Consider the following 17,929-nt stretch of genomic DNA (forward strand, 5'->3'; position numbering starts at 1 on the left):
CACGGCATGCCGCTGTGGTGAGGGGACACACACACACCACACCCCCCCCCCCCCCGCGGGCGGGACACGGCCACCCTGCTGCTGCACACAGGCAGACACAGACCGAGACACAGGCGCAGAGCCGCATAAGCCTCTAGACAGAGAGCCACACAGGCGTACGCAGCGCCACACGCACGCCCACGGCGCTCCCGCACACTCCCCCTCCGGCACCGCCGGTGGGGCGGGGCTGCAGCGCCCCCTAGTGGCTGCTGTTGGCGGGACGGGAGCTGAGCGCAGCCGGCAGGAGGAGCGTTCTGAGCGAGGGGCGCTTGGGGCCAGCTCTGGGAAGACCACACTCGGGAGAGCAGCACAGAGGAGGGCACCCCCACAGCCCGCAGCCTCCGGTGGGGTGGGAGCTAATCTTACGCTTATAAATGAGCGGTGTCGGTAATGCTGGTCTTGAAAGGAATTACAAGCCCTCCAGTAACGTTAAGACCTTGGTGGGACACATTCCAGCTGAAAAAAAATAGACTCTAATTCTCCAGGCCTTTGGATTCAGAGTAGGGGAGAGAAGAGACACGGTGTGACATGTTGCATGCCACTCACCGGGTCCTTGGACCTTCTGTGAGCTGCCAGCAGCTCCATCCCCTCCTGGCTCTCCATTGTGTCTCTCTTTGCAGTGTCTCCATCTTTGGAGGCAGGTTTCACATCTTTCTCCAAGGTGGCACAGCCAGGAACATCACCTCACCAACAGCAGCCAGTAGGACTTTAGTCAACCAATGAGACAGCTTTATACCAGGTTTCTAGGAGATGCACATCAGTACAAATCCCATTTACTCCTGTCCACATCTTGTTAGGAGACCATTAAAACCAAAAAATGAGATAGGGCCAGTCTCAGAGTCAGTGCAGATGCTACAAATGAGAATTTTCCACTGGATAAATGCATGAATTGAGTCCATCATCAGTAAGTTTGCAGATGACACCAAGCTAGGAGCAGGTGTGGTCTTTGGGAGGGTAGGAGAGCCCTGCAGAAGGACCTGGCCAGGCTGGATGGGTGGGCAGAAGCCAATGGGATGAGACAGAACAAGGCCAAGTGCAGGGTTCTACACTTTGGCCACAACAACCCAAACAGTGCTACAGGCTGGGGACAGAGTGGCTGAGAGGACCCAGGCAGAGAGGGAGCTGGGGGTGCTGGGAGAGAGTAGCAGTGTGCCCAGGTAGCCAAGAGAGCCAATGGCATCAGGAACAGTGTGGCCAGTAGGACAAGGGAGGTTATTCTGCCCCTCTACTCAGCACAAGTCAGGCCATACCTTGAGTGCTGTGTCCAGTTCTAGGCTCCTCAATTCAAGAGAGATGTTGAGGTCCTGGAAGGTGTCCAGAGAAGGGCAATGATGCTTGTGAGGGGCCTGGAGCACAGCCCTGTGAAGAGAGGCTGAGGGAGCTGGAAGTGTGCAGCCTGAAGAAGAGGAGGCTCAGGGCAGAGATCATTGCTGTCTACAACTACCTGAAGGGAGGCTGTAGCCAGGTGGGGTTGGTCTCTTCTGCCAGGCAACCAGCAACAGAAGAAGGGGACACAGACTCAAGTTGTGCCAGGGGAGGTCTAGGCTGGCTGTCAGGAGGAAGTTGTTGTCAGAGAGAGTGATTGGCATTGGAATGGGCTGCCCAGGGAGGTGATGGAGTCACCACCCCTGGAGGTGTTCATGAAACACCTGGATGAGGCAGTGCCATGGTCTAGTTAATTGTCTAGGGCTGGGTGCTAGGTTGGACTGGATGAGCTTGGAGGTCTTTTCCAACCTGGTTGATTCTATGAATGTTGTTCTTCTAGGGAAAAAAAAACCAACAACAACAACTCTGCATTTTGTGTTACCAACCTGACCTGGCACCAGTCTCTGTGCAGATAACTGCAGCGTGACAGAGAACAACTTTCTTGTAAGGAACAACAACAACAACAACCAAAAAAAAAAAAAAAAAACCCATCAGCAAGGAGCAGTTCTTGGTCAGTGTTCAAATCAGCAGCAAAAGGACAAAGTCCACAGCAGAAGTAAATTTCTTCTTAGATTCACCAGCTTAATAATTACCCAAGTAACTAATAATTACCCCACAGGCAACCTTATCTCCTGCACAATTAGCATAGGAATATTTAGTAGCAGCAATGACCCTAAACTGAGTCTAAATTTAGGTTCAAAGCCTGACACATTTCTAGTGAGGTGTTTGGGAGGTAAAAGGCCTTACCACTGAGTCTCCAGGTTCCTTCTTGTCACAGTTAAGGACAAAAAGAGTGACCCTGTGTGGATGGATGGACATGGTCCTGCTCCTCTCACTTATATGTATTGCTCCACCTCCTTGTTTTTCAACACAAGGGCATTAGCAGAGACCAGAAGGCACTAGAAGGGAGTCACAATGCATTGAGCTTTAATGGTGCTCAATTGACTCCTGCTGTCCTAATAGCTCAGATGTGGCTATGCCCTACGCCCCCTCCCCCAGCCCATGTCATTGCATCCTGCACCTGAAGAGTATGAGGACATCTTACCCCACTTTTCCCTCTGATGGTTGGTGCAGACCTTCCTTGAATCAAAGGTTTTTCCATCGAATTGAAGGAGCCTTGAGTCAGGTTACAGAAAAGAAACAGCTTTGGTTTGCTGCTTTTAGCTTTTGCTAGGGGAGGAAAAACGTCCATGTGAAGCACTGACAGCTTTAGCCCCTTGATTTGTTTTTTTTCAGGTATTAAATAGAAAAGAAATAAGCTCGTTCCTGCTGCATAATGTGGCATGGCACAGACCATCTGCACACTTAAAAGGCCACTAAAAGGAGTTATTCAGTGTCAAAGTTGTTTTACCTTCATTAAGCAGACTGACAGTGTGTGCCTGCTGTGTCATCCTGCACTGAGTTGTGCTCCTAAGAGAATATCTTTTACTTCTAAGTGAGAAAAGAACCATTTTCATGGAAGCTCTTTTACAGAGATCTTTCTCTGGTTTTGTGGCATTTTGAATGCCATCAGGTGCTATTCAACCTCTGTCAGATGCTACGAAACGGGGAGCCCAAACCCAGGCACACAGGTCAGCATCCCAAGTGGCAGCTGCTCCTTTCAGCATCAGACAAAGCCTCTCGATGCACCAGTCCAGTATGAGGAGCAGGGGAATGGGTAAGAAGATGGTTCCTTCCATTCTCTGCCCAGCCTACAGGATGCCAGGACTGGGTGCTCTGCTCGCTCTTGTGCCCAGCTGCCTACATGGCCAGGGCTGGGTGACCAGGGGTGGAGGGGGAAGGCAAGCAGAGCTGCTCTGTGGCTGCTAGGGACCCTCCTGGGATTGCATACTCTTCCTAAAATGGTTTTGCACCAAGGCTGTACAAAAATGGGCTGCTCTTTATTCTGTCTGAACCACCTTCTGGTACAAGCAACTGGACAAAGCACCTGGGCTGTGACACTGTGTGGTACTTCCTCGTCATTTGGGGGGTCTGTATTCTTGTCATGTGTTCAGTTAAAATACTTACACACATCAGAGCCCTCTCCAGAAGGCAGTCTTGCAACCCTTCTGGAGCTGCATGAAGCTGATCAAAGCTGGGTGAATGATTTGCAGCTGCAAGTTCATTATTCTGCTTGTAAAGTTGCTTCAAAAGGAGAGCTGTAAGAAGACTCTTCAGAGACAGCAATAAAATGTTGTTTTCTTTTGCTGTACTCGCCTCATGTTAATACTCTGAAGACTAAAGGGTTATTTTAATGCTGGTAGAGGGTTCTCTGCATTTTTCAGCAGGTGTGGAGCTGGAAATTGATGTAGCAGCTTCAGTAACCAGGATATATGCTTGAGACCCGCAGCTTCTTCAGAGAGCGAGTCTTGCACCATCACACTGCAGGTGGTGTCATTGAGCAGTTCTTTTCAAACAGGACTTCACGAATGGGTTTCACTGAGCTGTGACAGAGGTGTAGAAGCCTCTCCTGTCCTATTTGCTTGGTGTGAGGTGAGGGAGAGCACAAGGTCCCTGGAGAGGGGAGATTGCCAAGGACCCCAGCAGGAGCATCTGGGAGAAAGGCACAAGAAATTGAGCTGTGCTGCCTCTCACAGAAGTGCTTATCGGAGAGTAAGAATGAAATAGCAGTTAGAGGTGCCCACGCTCCTGACTGGACTGAGGCCCCCAGGTGAAGAGAAGTGCTGCCAGGACCAGCTGCTTGGTGCATGGAGCCGCAGCGAGGCGCACGGCAGCGAAGCGGCGCTTGCAGGCGGCAGGCGGCACACGGCGGCGGCCGACTCCTCATCGGGGTAATCATCACTCTGCTTCTCACAGAGAGCTCTGCTTACTGCAGATGTCAAAATGCATGCAGAGAGAACTTTTGGTCACGGTTTGGAGGCTGTCAGGAGCAGCAGTCTATGATTTCTTGTTCATCCTCTTGGGAGAGGCAGCAGCTCCTGTCCAAAGGAAATTGCTCAAACCCCACAGGAGAGAGAAGATCTCAAATCAGACGTTTCAGTTGGCTCTTATCAGCCCCCAAAACCATCAGTGGGTAGAATCTCATAGCATTACAACCGTACAGAAATTTTAGCAGAGCTCATATACTTTGCTGTCTACAGCTACCTGAAGGGAGGCTGCTGCCAGGTGAAGTTGGTCTCTTCTGCCAGGCAACCAACAGCAAAACAAGGGGACACAGTCTCAAGTTGTGCCAGGGGAGGTCTAGGCTGGATATTAGGAGGAAGTTGTTGTCAGAGAGAGTGATTGGCATTGGAATGGGCTGCCCAGGGAGGTGGTGGAGTCGCCATCCCTGGAGGTGTTGAAGAAAAGACTGGATGAGGCTCAAGAAAAGACTGGATGAGACATTTAGTGCCATGGTCTAGATGACTGGATAGGGCTGGGTGCTAGGTTGGACTGGATGAGCTTGGAGGTCTCTTCCAACCTGCTTGATTCTATGATTCTAAAGCAGGAGCATCCATCAGAAGTTTGTATGTAACAATGAGTTTGCCAGACTTTTACCAGATCCTTGGACAATCACCTCAAGGAAACAATGGGGTTTAAGGCATCTCAGCATTGCCAGACTGCAGATTCTTGCTGGAGAAAGTGCAGCTTGTGTAAGGATTAGCTTAGGATGTGCAGTTGGGAAGAGTACATCACCTTTCCACCTAGGAGCACAGTGTCCCTCAGGTCGCTCCTGCCGGGCAAGTGCCACAGAATCATAGAATCACCCAGATTGGAAGTGATCTCTAAAAGCCATCTAGTTCAACCCCCTTGCAGTAAACAGGGACATCTTCCACTAGATCAGGTCACCCAGAGCACCACTGAGCCTCACCTTGAGTATCTCCAGGGATGGGGCCTCAACTACCTGCTGCAGCGCTCAGGCACCCTCTCTGCATGCCCACTGCTGTTGCACAGGCAGACAGTGGGTCTGACCTTGGTGTACACCAAGCATCCCCCCATGCACAGGCTGGAGGAAGCCAGACCCAGCTGCTGTCTTGCTGAAAAGATGAGTGGCAAGGACAGCCCCTGGTTGGTTGGTTTGTTTGTTCCTGAGTGCTGAGCTCCAGCAGCTCTCTGGGGATACACAAACAAAGTGTCACCCAATGCTTCTGGCGTTGACAAAAGAACAGTGGGATGAGAAGATGTTCCATGAAAGTACTCTCCTGGATAATGTTGTGTTTGGGTCTGTGGTTTGGTTTTTCAAACAAGAGCCATCATGTTTATAGAAACCCTCCAGACAGTTACATTGTGGAAATGCCATTTGCAGAGTGTGAATTCCAACATTTCCAGACAGTAACAAACCCAACTTAGCAATTTCAGGTTCATGCTGTTGTTTACTCAGATGCCTGCCTCCCGCTCTGCCAGCTCCATTCAGCTCTCCACCTGGGCTTCTTAATTAGCATGAACAAAACAAAAGCCCACAGAAGAAAGTCTGTTAAACACATTTCTTGTAAGTGACTTGGAGAAGATAACTGAGGCTTGAGTGCTTGTCTTCTGAAGAGAGCTTTCTAATCAATTTCCTCCCCTAAGTGCAGAGTAATTCCTGCAGAGTAATTCCTTCTGCAGAGCAGTTCCTGCAGACACGATGAGTGGTTATCATTGTGAGGGGAATCTTCACTTGAAGCACCAGCATTGGAAATGCCAACGTGTTTGGAAGTGTCTCAAGCTAGGTGAGGTCTCTGCTTCCTGCCTGGTGTGCTTCTGACCTCTCCCCTTGCCACAAGTATTTTATGGAGGAACAAGATTTGCACTACTCTTCCTTTTCCCTCAGCTACACAGGTTCATATGTAGATGCAAATACATTCCCAGGTCTTTCTGTCCATCACAGCTTCTTGATTTCCAGATTTAAGCAGCCTTTGACTCAGGCCTGCAGCTGAGTAGCAGACTGCCAGTCTCTGGTGGAAATGCCAGGCTGCAGAAGCACCATGAGTGTTATTTAGCGTGGGAAGCATGGAACTGATTTTCCTCTTGCTGCCTTTTGAGACTAAATCCTTTGCAATCACAAAGGCCAATCCAGCACTTGATGGCCACAGAAAAAGAAAATTATTATTCTTTGAGGTAGAGAAACATTTTCACAGCCACAAATTTGAAGCTGGTCACATGCTCCTACTTGATATTTCCCACTGCTGACCCCAATCCATCTCTGCAATGCCAGGGCTGGCTCCTGCCCTGAGTCCCCCAGAGCAGCAGCTGCCAGCCCCGGCTGTCCAGGCTCTGCTTGCCCACGTGCTGAGGAATCTCAGCTATCCTGTTACATGTGCCTGGGAGCCACGGGGGAAATGCCACTGGAAGCTGCCAGTCACCCCTGGGAGCAGCGGAACGCCAGTAGCAGGATTTGAGGTAATGGCTGTGGCACGTCAGTGGATGCTGTTCTGTTGAGCAGGGCTGGGTGTAAGGGCTCACAGATAAACTCTCTCATCAAGCACCAACATCTCATGTCTCCTACCATTTGAGCTGAAGACCTGCAGATCTGTTCCAAGCACTCAGAGCTACAGAGCAGGGTGTCCTAAACAGCAGCTGCCTGGAGGGTTGGCTCCAGGAGAGACAGACAGGTACTGCTGCTGCCTGAAGAGTTGGCTCCAGGATAGACAGACAGCTACTGATGCTGTCTGAAGGGCTGGCTCCAGGATACAGACAGCTACTGCTGCTGTCCCTGGGTTGACTCTATGACAAGCAGACAGGCTGACATGCCAGTGAAGGGCTGCCAGTCTGACATAGAAGCCACAGAGGACATAGCTCTTGAAGACTGGTGAAAAATTAATTGCTGGCACTGAAAATAATTTATACTTTCCTCTAAAGAGATGTCAATTAAAAGTGTTAAACCATGGCAACATACAGTTTTCTTAAGAAATGTGGTGATCAGGGACAGTCTTGAGAGAAAGCCTGGAAACTGTCACAGAGCCCTAATAGGTATCAGCAGAACAGGCACCTGCTGGCCAGCAGCTTTGTCTCCACACACACCCTGGCAAGACAGCTCAGACTTCACCACCTGAGTGCTCAGATATAGTTTTATTCTTAACCATGAAGTTGCTCCTGGAATAGCTAAAGAGCCATATTTGTGTGGACCTTCCAGCCCTTACATGAGTTTGCTGTCCACCCTCCCAGTCTGCTGGCTTACAGTCAACCTGAGCTCCCAATGGTAGAGAAACTGGTCACAGCCTAGTTCCCAGCCCTGGCCTGCCAAAGGAAGGGGAGGGAGGCAGACTGGTCCCAGAAGTCCATTAGTCCCTGACAGCCTTCTCCAAAAGCACCCAGTGGGCTGTTGTCACCCAACCAGGGCAGCTGTCCTGAAGTCAACCAGCTTCACTTGCTGGAACCAGTATCAGACTCAAACTGGTGTCACCACTTAGCACAAGCTCCACCACACTGTTTTGACTGTCAACATTTCCAGTCTAGTATCACCTGTGTGCATAACAGAAATGCTTCAAAAGAGAAACATGGAATAAAGTGCAAAAAAAGAACCATTTCTGTTCGTTGGGTGGCTGGTGGTGGTCACTGAGCAGGCAGTAATGGTTGAGTCCTTGGCATGTTGACAGGTGTACGACTCATGTTGGAGTCCATATGTAGGCAGTCCATCCCTGGAGAGCTGTGAAATCCTGCCTGGACCAGGCCCTGAAAAACCCAATCAAATGCTGAAGCTGGCTTGCTTTGGACAAGAGGTTGGACTAGATGATTTTCAGCAGTCCTCTCCAACTCAGTTTTGCCCAGGACTCTGTGACTGCCACACAGATGTCTGCCTGGCCATCAGATGAAGAGTTCAGCTTTCTGCCATGATTGGCTGAACACCAGAGATGTCTGTCTTTGCAGAGTTCCTCTGGGAGGATGCCCTTGCCTTCTGGCAGGCACTGCCTCGTTTGTAGTGGCAGTTCTCAACCCAGGCATGCCTGAAAGGTGGGGAGATGGACCGCAGAGGGTGGCCCTGGGCTGCGCTCCTCCGCCGGCACACACACAGCAGGGACTTCAGCTCGGATCTGAAGTTCTCATTCAGCCAACAGTAAATGAAGGGGTTGTAGCAAGTGCTGCTCATGGCAAACCAGTGAAAAGCAAAGTACAGAGCATTGCTGCTGTGGATGGCCCTGCAGGAGATCAACACCACGTAGCAGTTTAGGGGGAACCAGCATACTGCAAACACAATCACCACCACCATCAGCATCTTCAGCGTCATCTTCTTCTTCCGTTGGTGGGCGTAGTACTGCTCCATGGTGAGGTCCCCGATGGCATTTCTCAGCCAGAGCTTCTTGGCCACCGTGGTATACGTGATGGAGATGACAAGCAAAGGCAGGACATACAAGAGAACGAAAGTAGTCAAGTCCAAATACTTCCAGAACAGATCAGCGGGAGGGGGGAAGCTGGGGAGGCAGACCATGCGTATCGTCCTGTTTCTGGTGATCAGAGAGAGAGAGAACTGTCAGTTCCACACAGCACCTGAAGGACAAACCCCTCAGACCTGCTCACACGGTTCAGTGAAGGTACAGACAGCAGAATTCCTGCAGTACCATGCACAAGTGCCACTTTCACTGCAATACTTTCGCTTTAACTTTGACATTTGGCCCCAGTGAAGATATTTGAAGGAGAGATCCAGGAAAAGGGAAAAGAAAAGCCAGCCCTATTGATGCCCCTAATGACAAAAATCACCTCTCCTCTGTGCCTGTCTCAAATTACAGGCAGAATCTCCAAGCCAAAAATCAAGCAGCAAGCCTGAAAGCAATTCCCTTGATTTTTAATGTCCTCTCATCAGAAACAAGTTGCCTGGGCAGAGGAGGGAACATCTCTGTTTTGTTTCACCCTACTCTTCTCTAATACCACAGATGGAGAAGTGTGGGCCTTAGATTCAGCTGCATGGCTCATATCACAGGATGTTAGAGATTGGAAGGGACCCACCTCCCCTGCCAGAGCAGCACCATACAATCTAGCAAATATAATAATAAATAAATAAGCACCATGCAAATGTCTTACCCAATATAAAATCTTGTCAAGGTCTGATAAATGGCATGAGGCAGTGAGAAGCAGCTGGCCATAACCCAGATGATAATGATGCAGATCCCTCCTTTCACCATGGACATGCGTGGCTTGAGGGGGTGCATGATCACCTGCAGAGAATAGCCAGTCCTGAGGATCTACATTGTCTTCATCTGATCACAACAAGGCACAAGCTTTAGAGAAGGACAGACACATTTTTGCTTTATCCATGTTCAGGAGTGAGCACTGCTCACTGACTGCTGAGTAAGAAGAGAATGCTGCATCTGCTCCGCAGGACACTGAGGAACACTCAGCATGGACATCGTATGTGGCACAAGTTGAAAGCCAAGAGGCTGTTCTGGCTTGGGCTATAGGGAGTGCAAAAAGCCTCCAAATTACAAGGCCTCCAGGACAGCTGGCAGCCATGGGGCTCACAACAGTTAGTGGACTTGCAAGATAGAATGGCAAGATGCTTGGGAGTAGTCCTTGGCCAGCCCAGCACTAGAATCATAGAATCAACCAGGTTGGAAGAGACCTCCAAGATCGTCCAGGCCAACCTAACACCCAGCCCTGCCCAACCAACCAGACCATGGTACTAAGTGCCTCATTCAGGCTTTGCTTCAACACCTCCAGGCATGGCGACTCCACCACCTCCCTGGGCAGCCCATTCCAATGCCAATCACTCTCTCTGGCAACAACTTCCTCCTGGCATCCAGCCTAGACCTCCCCTGCTACAACTTGAGACTGTGTCCTCTTGTTCTATAGCTGGTTGCCTGGCAGAAGACATCAACCCCACCTGGCAACAGCCTCCCTTCAGGTAGTCATAGCCAGCAATGAGCTCTGCCCTGAGCCTCCTCTTCTGCAGGCTGCACACCCCCACTAACAGACTTAAAGGCTCTTTTATGGTCACAGCTCACCCCATGCAGTGGTAGCTAAGCAAGGTGTACCTCATGTGTGTTTGCCATTAAGGAGGGCTGCTCCATCTGACAGCATCTTGGTCACTCACACATTGCAGCTCTAAGCACTGCAGCAGCTCTGAATCCCTCCAGTGTGAAAAGGCAGGAAGGAGAGACTCATGCTACAGGACTTTGGAGAGCTTGAGGGTTGAACAAAGCCAGGAGTTGGGTGAGTATTAAGTGTTACTGCTGGCTCAGTGCCCTGAGCAGAGAAACATGCTCAGTGTCACCCATCAGCTGGGCTTTGGAGATGCTGGTGGTTAGATATCTGCTGAGCTACATGCACTGTGGATGGTTAGGCAATGAAACAGTACTTAAAAATAGACCTATCGTGTCATCCAGCCTCTTGGCTGATGAACTCTTGGCTATCTTACACATCCCTTGTCTACTTTCATTATAAACATCTACTTAAGCTTCCATCACCCCCCTGGGACATCTGTCTGCTCTGGTACCCCTCAGGACCAGCAATATTTCTGGGGCCAAGTGTTGATTTCTCTTTGCTTGGTGACATCTTACTTCTGCTTTTATCTCCTTGGGCCATACTACCTAACCATGCTGCTGAGGGACCTACTCCACTCATTTGAAAGGCAGATATTATGTTTGCCCTTATTTAAACAAGCATCTCTTGATACCAAACTCTGCCTTGCAATCAATCCAGAATCTGCTGATTCAAATGAATGTTTTGCTTTCAGGAGCTGAAATGGACAGTTAAAACCAAACCTTTTGGGGTAAAAAAAGGGACAGAAATGAACAACCTACATTAGACAGTTTCAAGGCAAGGCCCAGCTTGACAGGGTGCTGGACCATCTCATTTAAGCTGTATTCTCACCCTGAAAGGTTGGACTAAATGATCCTTGAGGTCCCTTTCAATCTGATGTTCTACAAATCTGCCTTCTGGCAGGCAGTGTAATTTTCTGACACCAGATGGAGCACATCCCAGACAGTCAGGGTGGAATCTGTTGCTGCTTTGAACTTCATCTAGCCTTGCCATTTAGCAGGTGAAAATGCTTTTCAATAACACCCATTTCAGTGACTCCAGCACTGCTAGAAATACAGCAGCTTGCCTCAGAGCGCCTTGCAGGATCTACTCTCCCACTACACAGCATTCATCAACTTAAGCCAAGACTACAAACTGTGTTGTACTTCAAGGAAACCCTGGGGTTTGCAATCATTGCCTGACCTGCAAGGTTCTTCTGGGTGGTATGTTCCAAAAAGCACTGGGGCAAGGGGAGGAGGAGAGAATCTCTCACCCTGAACATGGTTCTCACTGCTTTCAGTCTTAAGCACCCCAAAAGAATGGAGCAAGCCTGAAATCTGTAAGACTTTTCACAAATACATGCTGAGATACTGCCCTGGCTTGCTGGCATTTGAACTTCTGAGTGTATTCCCACCATGCCTTCTGGGCAGCACTCCACAGAGTGGCTGAAGTTCTTCACAGAGAGAGTGATTGGCATTGGAATGGGCTGCCCAGGGAGGTGGTGGAGTCACCGTCCCTGAAGGTGTTGAAGCAAAGCCTGGATGAGGCACTTAGTGCCATGGTCTGGTTGATTGGACAGGGCTGGGTGATAGATTGGACTGGATGAGCTTGGAGGTCTCTTCCAACCTGGTTGATTCTATGACCTCTGGAGATCATCTATTACAACACCTTGTGCAAAGCAGAGTCAGCCAGAGCAGGCTGCCCAGGACAATTCCTGGTTGAGTTTTGAGTATCTCCAGGGATGAAGACTCCACAACCTCCCTGAGCAGCCTGTTCCAGTGCTTGATTACCCTCGCTGTAAAAAGAAGCATGGGATTGTTTTGCCCACTGCCACAAATGCTGGAATCACAGAATTAACCAGGTTGGAAAAGACCTCTAGGATCACCCAGTCCAACCCAGCACCTAACCCTTCTAATTAACTAACCTATGGCACTAAGTGCCTCATCCAGCTCCCAGGGGTGACACCTCCAGGGATGATGACTCCACCACTTCCCCAGGCAGCCTATCCCAATGCAAATCACTCTATCAAGAACTTCTTCCTAACATCCAGCCTGAACTTGCCCTGGTGCAGTTTGAGGCTGTGTCTTCTTGTTTTGTCACTCAGTGCCTGGGAGAAGAGACCAACCCCTGCCTGGCTATAGCCTCCTTTCAGGTGCTTGTAGAGTGCAATGAGGTCTGCCCTGAGCCTTCTCTTCTCCAGGCTGCACACCCACAGCTTCCTCAGCCTCTCCTCACAGAGCTGTGCTTCAGGCCCCTTACCAGCCTTAGTGCCCTTCTCTGGACACATTCAAGCACCTCAACATCTTTCTTAAATGGAGAGGCACAGAACTGGACACAGGACTCAAGGTGCAGCCTAATGAGCATAGAGTATAAGGGCAGAAGGACTTCCCTGGTCCTGCTGGGCATACTATTCCTGATCCAGGCCAGGATGCCATTTGTCTTCTTGGCCACCTGGGCACACTGCTGGCTCACATTCAGCAGCTCTCAGTCAGTACCCCCAGGTGCCTCTCTGCCTGTCTGTTCTCCAGCCACTCTGTCCCCAGCCTATGGCACTCCTTGGGGTTGAGACCAAAGTGCAGTACCTTGCACTTGACCCTGTTAAAACTCCTGGCATTGGACTGTGCCCATCTGTGAGCCTGTCCAGCTCCCTCTGCAGAGCCCTCCTGTCCTCTAACAGATCAACAAATGCTCCCAACTTGGTTTCAGCTGCAAACTTACTCATGGTGGACTCAATCCCCTCATCCAGATCATCAGTGAATATATTAAACAGGCCTGGGCCCAGCATAAATCCGCCCCCCTCTACTCTTTGACTGCCATGGCAAAACAGGTTTCCAGGGGCTGGGATTTGAAGAGGTATTTAGCACCTTGTTTTCTACCAAGCACAAGGGTGATGTACATCCCCTACCTGATGCCGGTCCAGAGCGATGGCAGCGAGGGTCAGCACGGAGACGTGAACAGAGCAGTACTGCACAAAGCGGCTTATGTGACACATCAGCTTCCCAAAAACCCAGGTGCTGCTTACAAACCGCACCTGAGGAGCAGGCAGAGCTGCAGTTAGGACCATGCACTACCTGCAGAGCAGCAAACAGGCTTATCACAGTATCACCAAGGTTAGAAGAGACCTCACAGATCATCAAGTCCAACCCTTTACCACAGAGCTCAAGGCCAGACCATGGCACCAAGTGCCACGTCCAACCCTGCCTTGAACAGCTCCAGGGACGGCGACTCCACCACCTCCCCGGGCAGCCCATTCCAGTGTCCAATGACTCTCTCAGGGAAGAACTTTCTCCTCACCTCCAGCCTAAATCTCCCCTGGCGCAGCCTGAGGCTGTGTCCTCTCGTTCTGGTGCTGGCCACCTGAGAGAAGAGAGCAACCTCCTCCTGGCCACAACCACCCCTCAGGTAGTTGTAGGCAGCAATAAGGTCTCCCCTGAGCCTCCTCTTCTCCAGGCTAACCAATCCCAGCTCCCTCAGCCTCTCCTCGTAGGGCTGTGCTCCAGGCCTCTCCCCAGCCTCGTCTCCCTTCTCTGGACACGCTCAAGCATCTCAATGTCCCTCCTAAACTGGGGGGCCCAGCACTGAACACAGCACTCAAGGTGTGGTCTAACCAGTGCAGAGTCCAGGGGCAGAATGACCTCCCTGCTCCTGCTGACCACACCATTCCTGATGCAGGCCAGGATGCCACTGGCTCTCTTGGCCACCTGGGCACACTGCTGGCTCATGTTCAGGCAGGTATCAATCAGCACCCCCAGATCCCTCTCTATCTGGCTGCTCTCCAGCCACTCCGACCCCAGCCTGTACCTCTGCATGGGGTTGTTGTGGCCAAAGTGCAGCACCCTGCACTTGGAGCTATTGAACCCTGAACTTGGAGCTATTGGTCTCTTCCAACCCTGATGATACTGTGATACTGTGAACCCCATCCCCTTGGACTCTGCCCATCTGTCCAGGCGACAAGAGCGTGGCAAGGAAGCAATGCTTTGAGACGGTTTCCTTTCCCCTCGCGGATGTGTTTTGCTCAGATTTTCTGGGGGAACAGAGGCTTTGAAACAGAGATGAGATTTGTTACACTGAGCAAAAACCAACCTTCCTGGATAGTGCTCTGTGTATGTGTACAAGTACACGCCTTAGATGTAGCCTGACCTTTCTGCCAGGTGCAAAGAGATCTTAGTTCTACTCTTTGATGAAGCTCTGGGAGCCAAACAGCAGCTTGCCTCCTTAAAAAACTGTCTCCTGGTGAAGGTTGTAGATGCTGGAAGGTTGCATGTGTTCAAAAGATAGTGAGATAAATGCACAGGAGAAAACATTCACTGAGGGCATTGAAATAATAAGGTAATAACTCTGAGCTGGGATCACCCATCTGCGGAGAGCTCTGTTGCACCCCTGCCTGCCCGCCCTGTGGCTCTCTGGGCTCTGCAGCCAGCAGCCACACTTGGGGGCAGGACACAGAGCTGAGTGCAGCAGGGTTTTCCTCGCACACTCCCAGCTCCTCCTCTCACCACATAGCGTGAAATGCATCAACTGCAGCCTCAGGGGTGTTAGTTAAGTTACACAAACAGGGAGGAGAACTTCACCCCCTAGCTGAAAAGCACCTCACAGCTCCCAGGCTGGGTTGCCCTCCTCATCAGTCTGAGCTCTGCGGGTACGGAGCCTTTTTATGTACCTAGGCACAGCTCCGGGGAGGGCAGGGAGGGAGCAGGAGAGCTCAGACCCTCCCTGAGCCCTCCCTGGCATTTCCCAGGAGTTCCCAGAGGGATGTCACTTAACTGTGGCTTCCCTGCAGTGGAAATTATTCCCAACAAGGGCTGTTGTCTCACTCCCTTGTTATTTCTGACTGCTCAATATTCATTCCAAATTAACGTAACTCACTCCAGAAACAGATTAAGCTAATGTGAAATAAAGCACGTTTGCTACAGAACATCTGTCCACAAAGAAAATTAGTCAAGACTAGCTAATTAGATTAATTGAAAAGAGATTATTTTCCCCACAGAGACAACTCCAGTGGTAATGATGCTGTCACTTGAAGCTGTAGCCATGTGCTGGTTCTTTGAAGTTGATACAAAGCCCTTTCCTAAGAGTGATTATAGCTCTTTAATTGCTGCTGCCTGAAGTGTGACTGCTGCCGTGTGAACACACAGGAGGGCACTGTCCTTTCCCTGAACAGATTCCAGCATGCAAATCCCACCAGAGATCCCAGCAGAAAAAAAAACTACCGAAGAAACGGGGTACATTCATTAAATGTGAGTTTAAGCTGACAATTTGGAAGGCAGAAGCAGCCTGTGGGCAGCTCTGGACAAGGACTAAGGCAGGAGGACCTGGGGTGATTTCAGAGCAGAGGATTGTGCCAAATGCAGCTATAGAGAGTTTCACTTACAGGTTGTGTACAGATTGTGGCAGTAAGGCAAGAAATGGAGCTATTCCCTTCTTCCCACCTCCTTCCCTTAAACAATATAAGACATATAAAAATAAGTAATAACTGAGCATAAACAAAGGACAATCTGCCCCAAGAAGTACAGTTTAGGGTGTCTGAGTCCAAAAATAGTGCTGAACTGACACAGCTCAGTACAGACCTCATTGTTTCTCCTGCTATCATGCTCTCAAGGACTGACCTTGTTTGCATCATTTCCATAGGACAGTGGCATTCAGTTGGACTTTCTAGTGTCAAACTTGCCCCTGCTTCCTTCCCCATCCAAAGACAAGAAAGGATTCAACACCTCTGCCTTGCCACCGTCCTGGAAGAGGGGAGAAAGCCAAAGAGGAGCTTCTTGACAGGATTGGGGGGGGGGGGGGGTGGGGGGCGGGCTGGTGCTGCCCACAGATAAGGAAGGGGTGTTCGGCGTGGGAATACCATGAGACCTGCTGTCAGGGAAATGAGACATGGTGAGCCCTGACTGCAGGTGATGGGGGGGGTTAGGGAGATGGGGCATGGCTGCACTTTGTCCAGGAGTGAAAAACGAAGGGGAAAGGGGCAAAAAGAAACCTTCCTTTCACCCTGCTCCTGGCCCCTTTGCTGCACGTGTAGAGAGCTGACAGCCACACACAGACACCAGCACAGCACAGACAAGGCAGATGCTCACCAGCGTGAAGGGGGTGTTCAGGATGGTGATCATCACGTCGGCCACGGCCAGGTTGACGATGAAGAGGCTGGTGGCAGAGTGCATCCTTTTGTTCTTGATCACCACGTGGCACACCAGGATGTTGCCGAAGAGCGAGATGCAGATGATCACGGAGTAGGCGACGATCAGCAGCGCCTTCACCGTCCGGCTCTGCGACTCGCCCTCGTACTTGGTCCCACTGTCAAAGTCCCCCAGGTCCTCCAGGTCCAAATCACTGTGGAAGAAGGACTGGTTGGGGAAGCCGTACAAAGCAGAGAAGAAGTTGGTGGCGTTGTGATTCTCTGCTCTCCAGAAGGGCTTGGAGATGTACTGCAAAGGGAACCACGTGTGCCTCATGGCTGGGGAAGCTGAGCTCGGTGCTGCCTGCACACTCCTCTCTGCCCTCCTCCCCGGCAGCTCAGGTGCTGAAGTCAGAGGCTGGAGGAAGGAACACGCACGCCTGCTTTTAAAAATCTGCCCTGTGGTTGCAAAGGATGTAAGAGAGTTGAAAAATGGGTCCTTCTTCCTGTGCTGATTACATCTGAGCCTTGCTCCAGGGACCCTCCAGCTGCTGTCCTTTTCCCATCCCACGTGTCCTGCGTACAGAAGCTGATTCAGAGATCCTCAAACACTTTCTCTCTGCACCTGGGAAGAAACCCCAGTGAATGTTTCCTTCTGGGCTCTGTTCTGCTTCTCTCCCACAACTTCTCCTTGGCAATCTGCTGTACTGGTTTTCCACAGAGTCGTCCCTCTGCCAGGTCTCTGTTTCCCCAGAGTTCTCAGAGCTTGTCAGAATCAGAAAAGCAAAGGCTGCTTTTCCCTTTTCTTTCCATTCTCAAAGTATCTCTGAGCCATACACTGAGACAGCTTTGTTCTGAGGCTGAGTGGTCCCTGCTTTCCCTGTGATATATAGAGCCTGCAGATGACACTGCATCGCTGAGAGCCAATAGCGCATCTCTGCCTGCCGTACCCTGAGGTGTATCACAGCCCCAGACAGACCAGGAGAGGCTGACAAGTGCAGACCTCACAGAGCAGGAAAACACAGGGAGTGGGATGTGCTCTGATCTTCCCATCTCCCTCCTCCTTTCCCTCCTTCCTGGGTACCCAGCACAACAGCTACAGAGCGTGAAGCATCAGTACTGATCTGTAGCATCTTTCTCCCCACTTTTAGCAGGGGGAGAACATCTGAAGATTTCTGCCTCCAGAAAGCTCCTGGATTTGTGCCTTCTTGCTCTTCCTGTGGCACAAAGGACTGTTAAAAAGTGAAACATAATCTGAAAGCAAAAGCAGAAGTTTCAGGGTGATTCTGTGTGTCCAGGGAGACCTGCCACAGCTCAGCCTCTGTGCACCGAGCCAGGAGCAGAGCAAAGCAGCAGCAAAGAGCAGCAACGTGGGTGAAAAGCTTTTCTCTTCTCCTCTTTCTTTGTAGAGAGTCAGGTTTGCATGCAAGATTGGAGATAAAAGTCATCTGCCTCTGTTTTGTGACAGACACGGAATGCCAGCACTTGTTTGGCAAGCAGAAC

At 50.6% G+C, this 17,929-nt stretch overlaps 1 protein-coding gene across 1 annotated transcript; it reads right to left on the bottom strand.

Annotated features, from left to right (window-relative positions):
* Positions 1-5,668: 5,668 nt before the first annotated feature.
* On the bottom strand, positions 5,669-17,419 carry LOC135183809 (G-protein coupled receptor 83-like). The gene is made up of 4 exons (XM_064159030.1): positions 16,389-17,419; positions 13,220-13,345; positions 9,379-9,512; positions 5,669-8,804 (listed from the first exon to the last, which is right to left on the bottom strand). The coding sequence occupies exons 1-4, from the start codon at positions 16,761-16,763 to the stop codon at positions 8,180-8,182; spliced, it is 1,260 nt and encodes a 419-aa protein (XP_064015100.1). The 5' UTR covers positions 16,764-17,419; the 3' UTR covers positions 5,669-8,179.
* Positions 17,420-17,929: the final 510 nt, after the last annotated feature.

This window comes from Pogoniulus pusillus, chromosome 19 (genome assembly GCF_015220805.1).
Source record: "Pogoniulus pusillus isolate bPogPus1 chromosome 19, bPogPus1.pri, whole genome shotgun sequence".
Classification (NCBI taxonomy): domain Eukaryota; kingdom Metazoa; phylum Chordata; class Aves; order Piciformes; family Lybiidae; genus Pogoniulus; species Pogoniulus pusillus.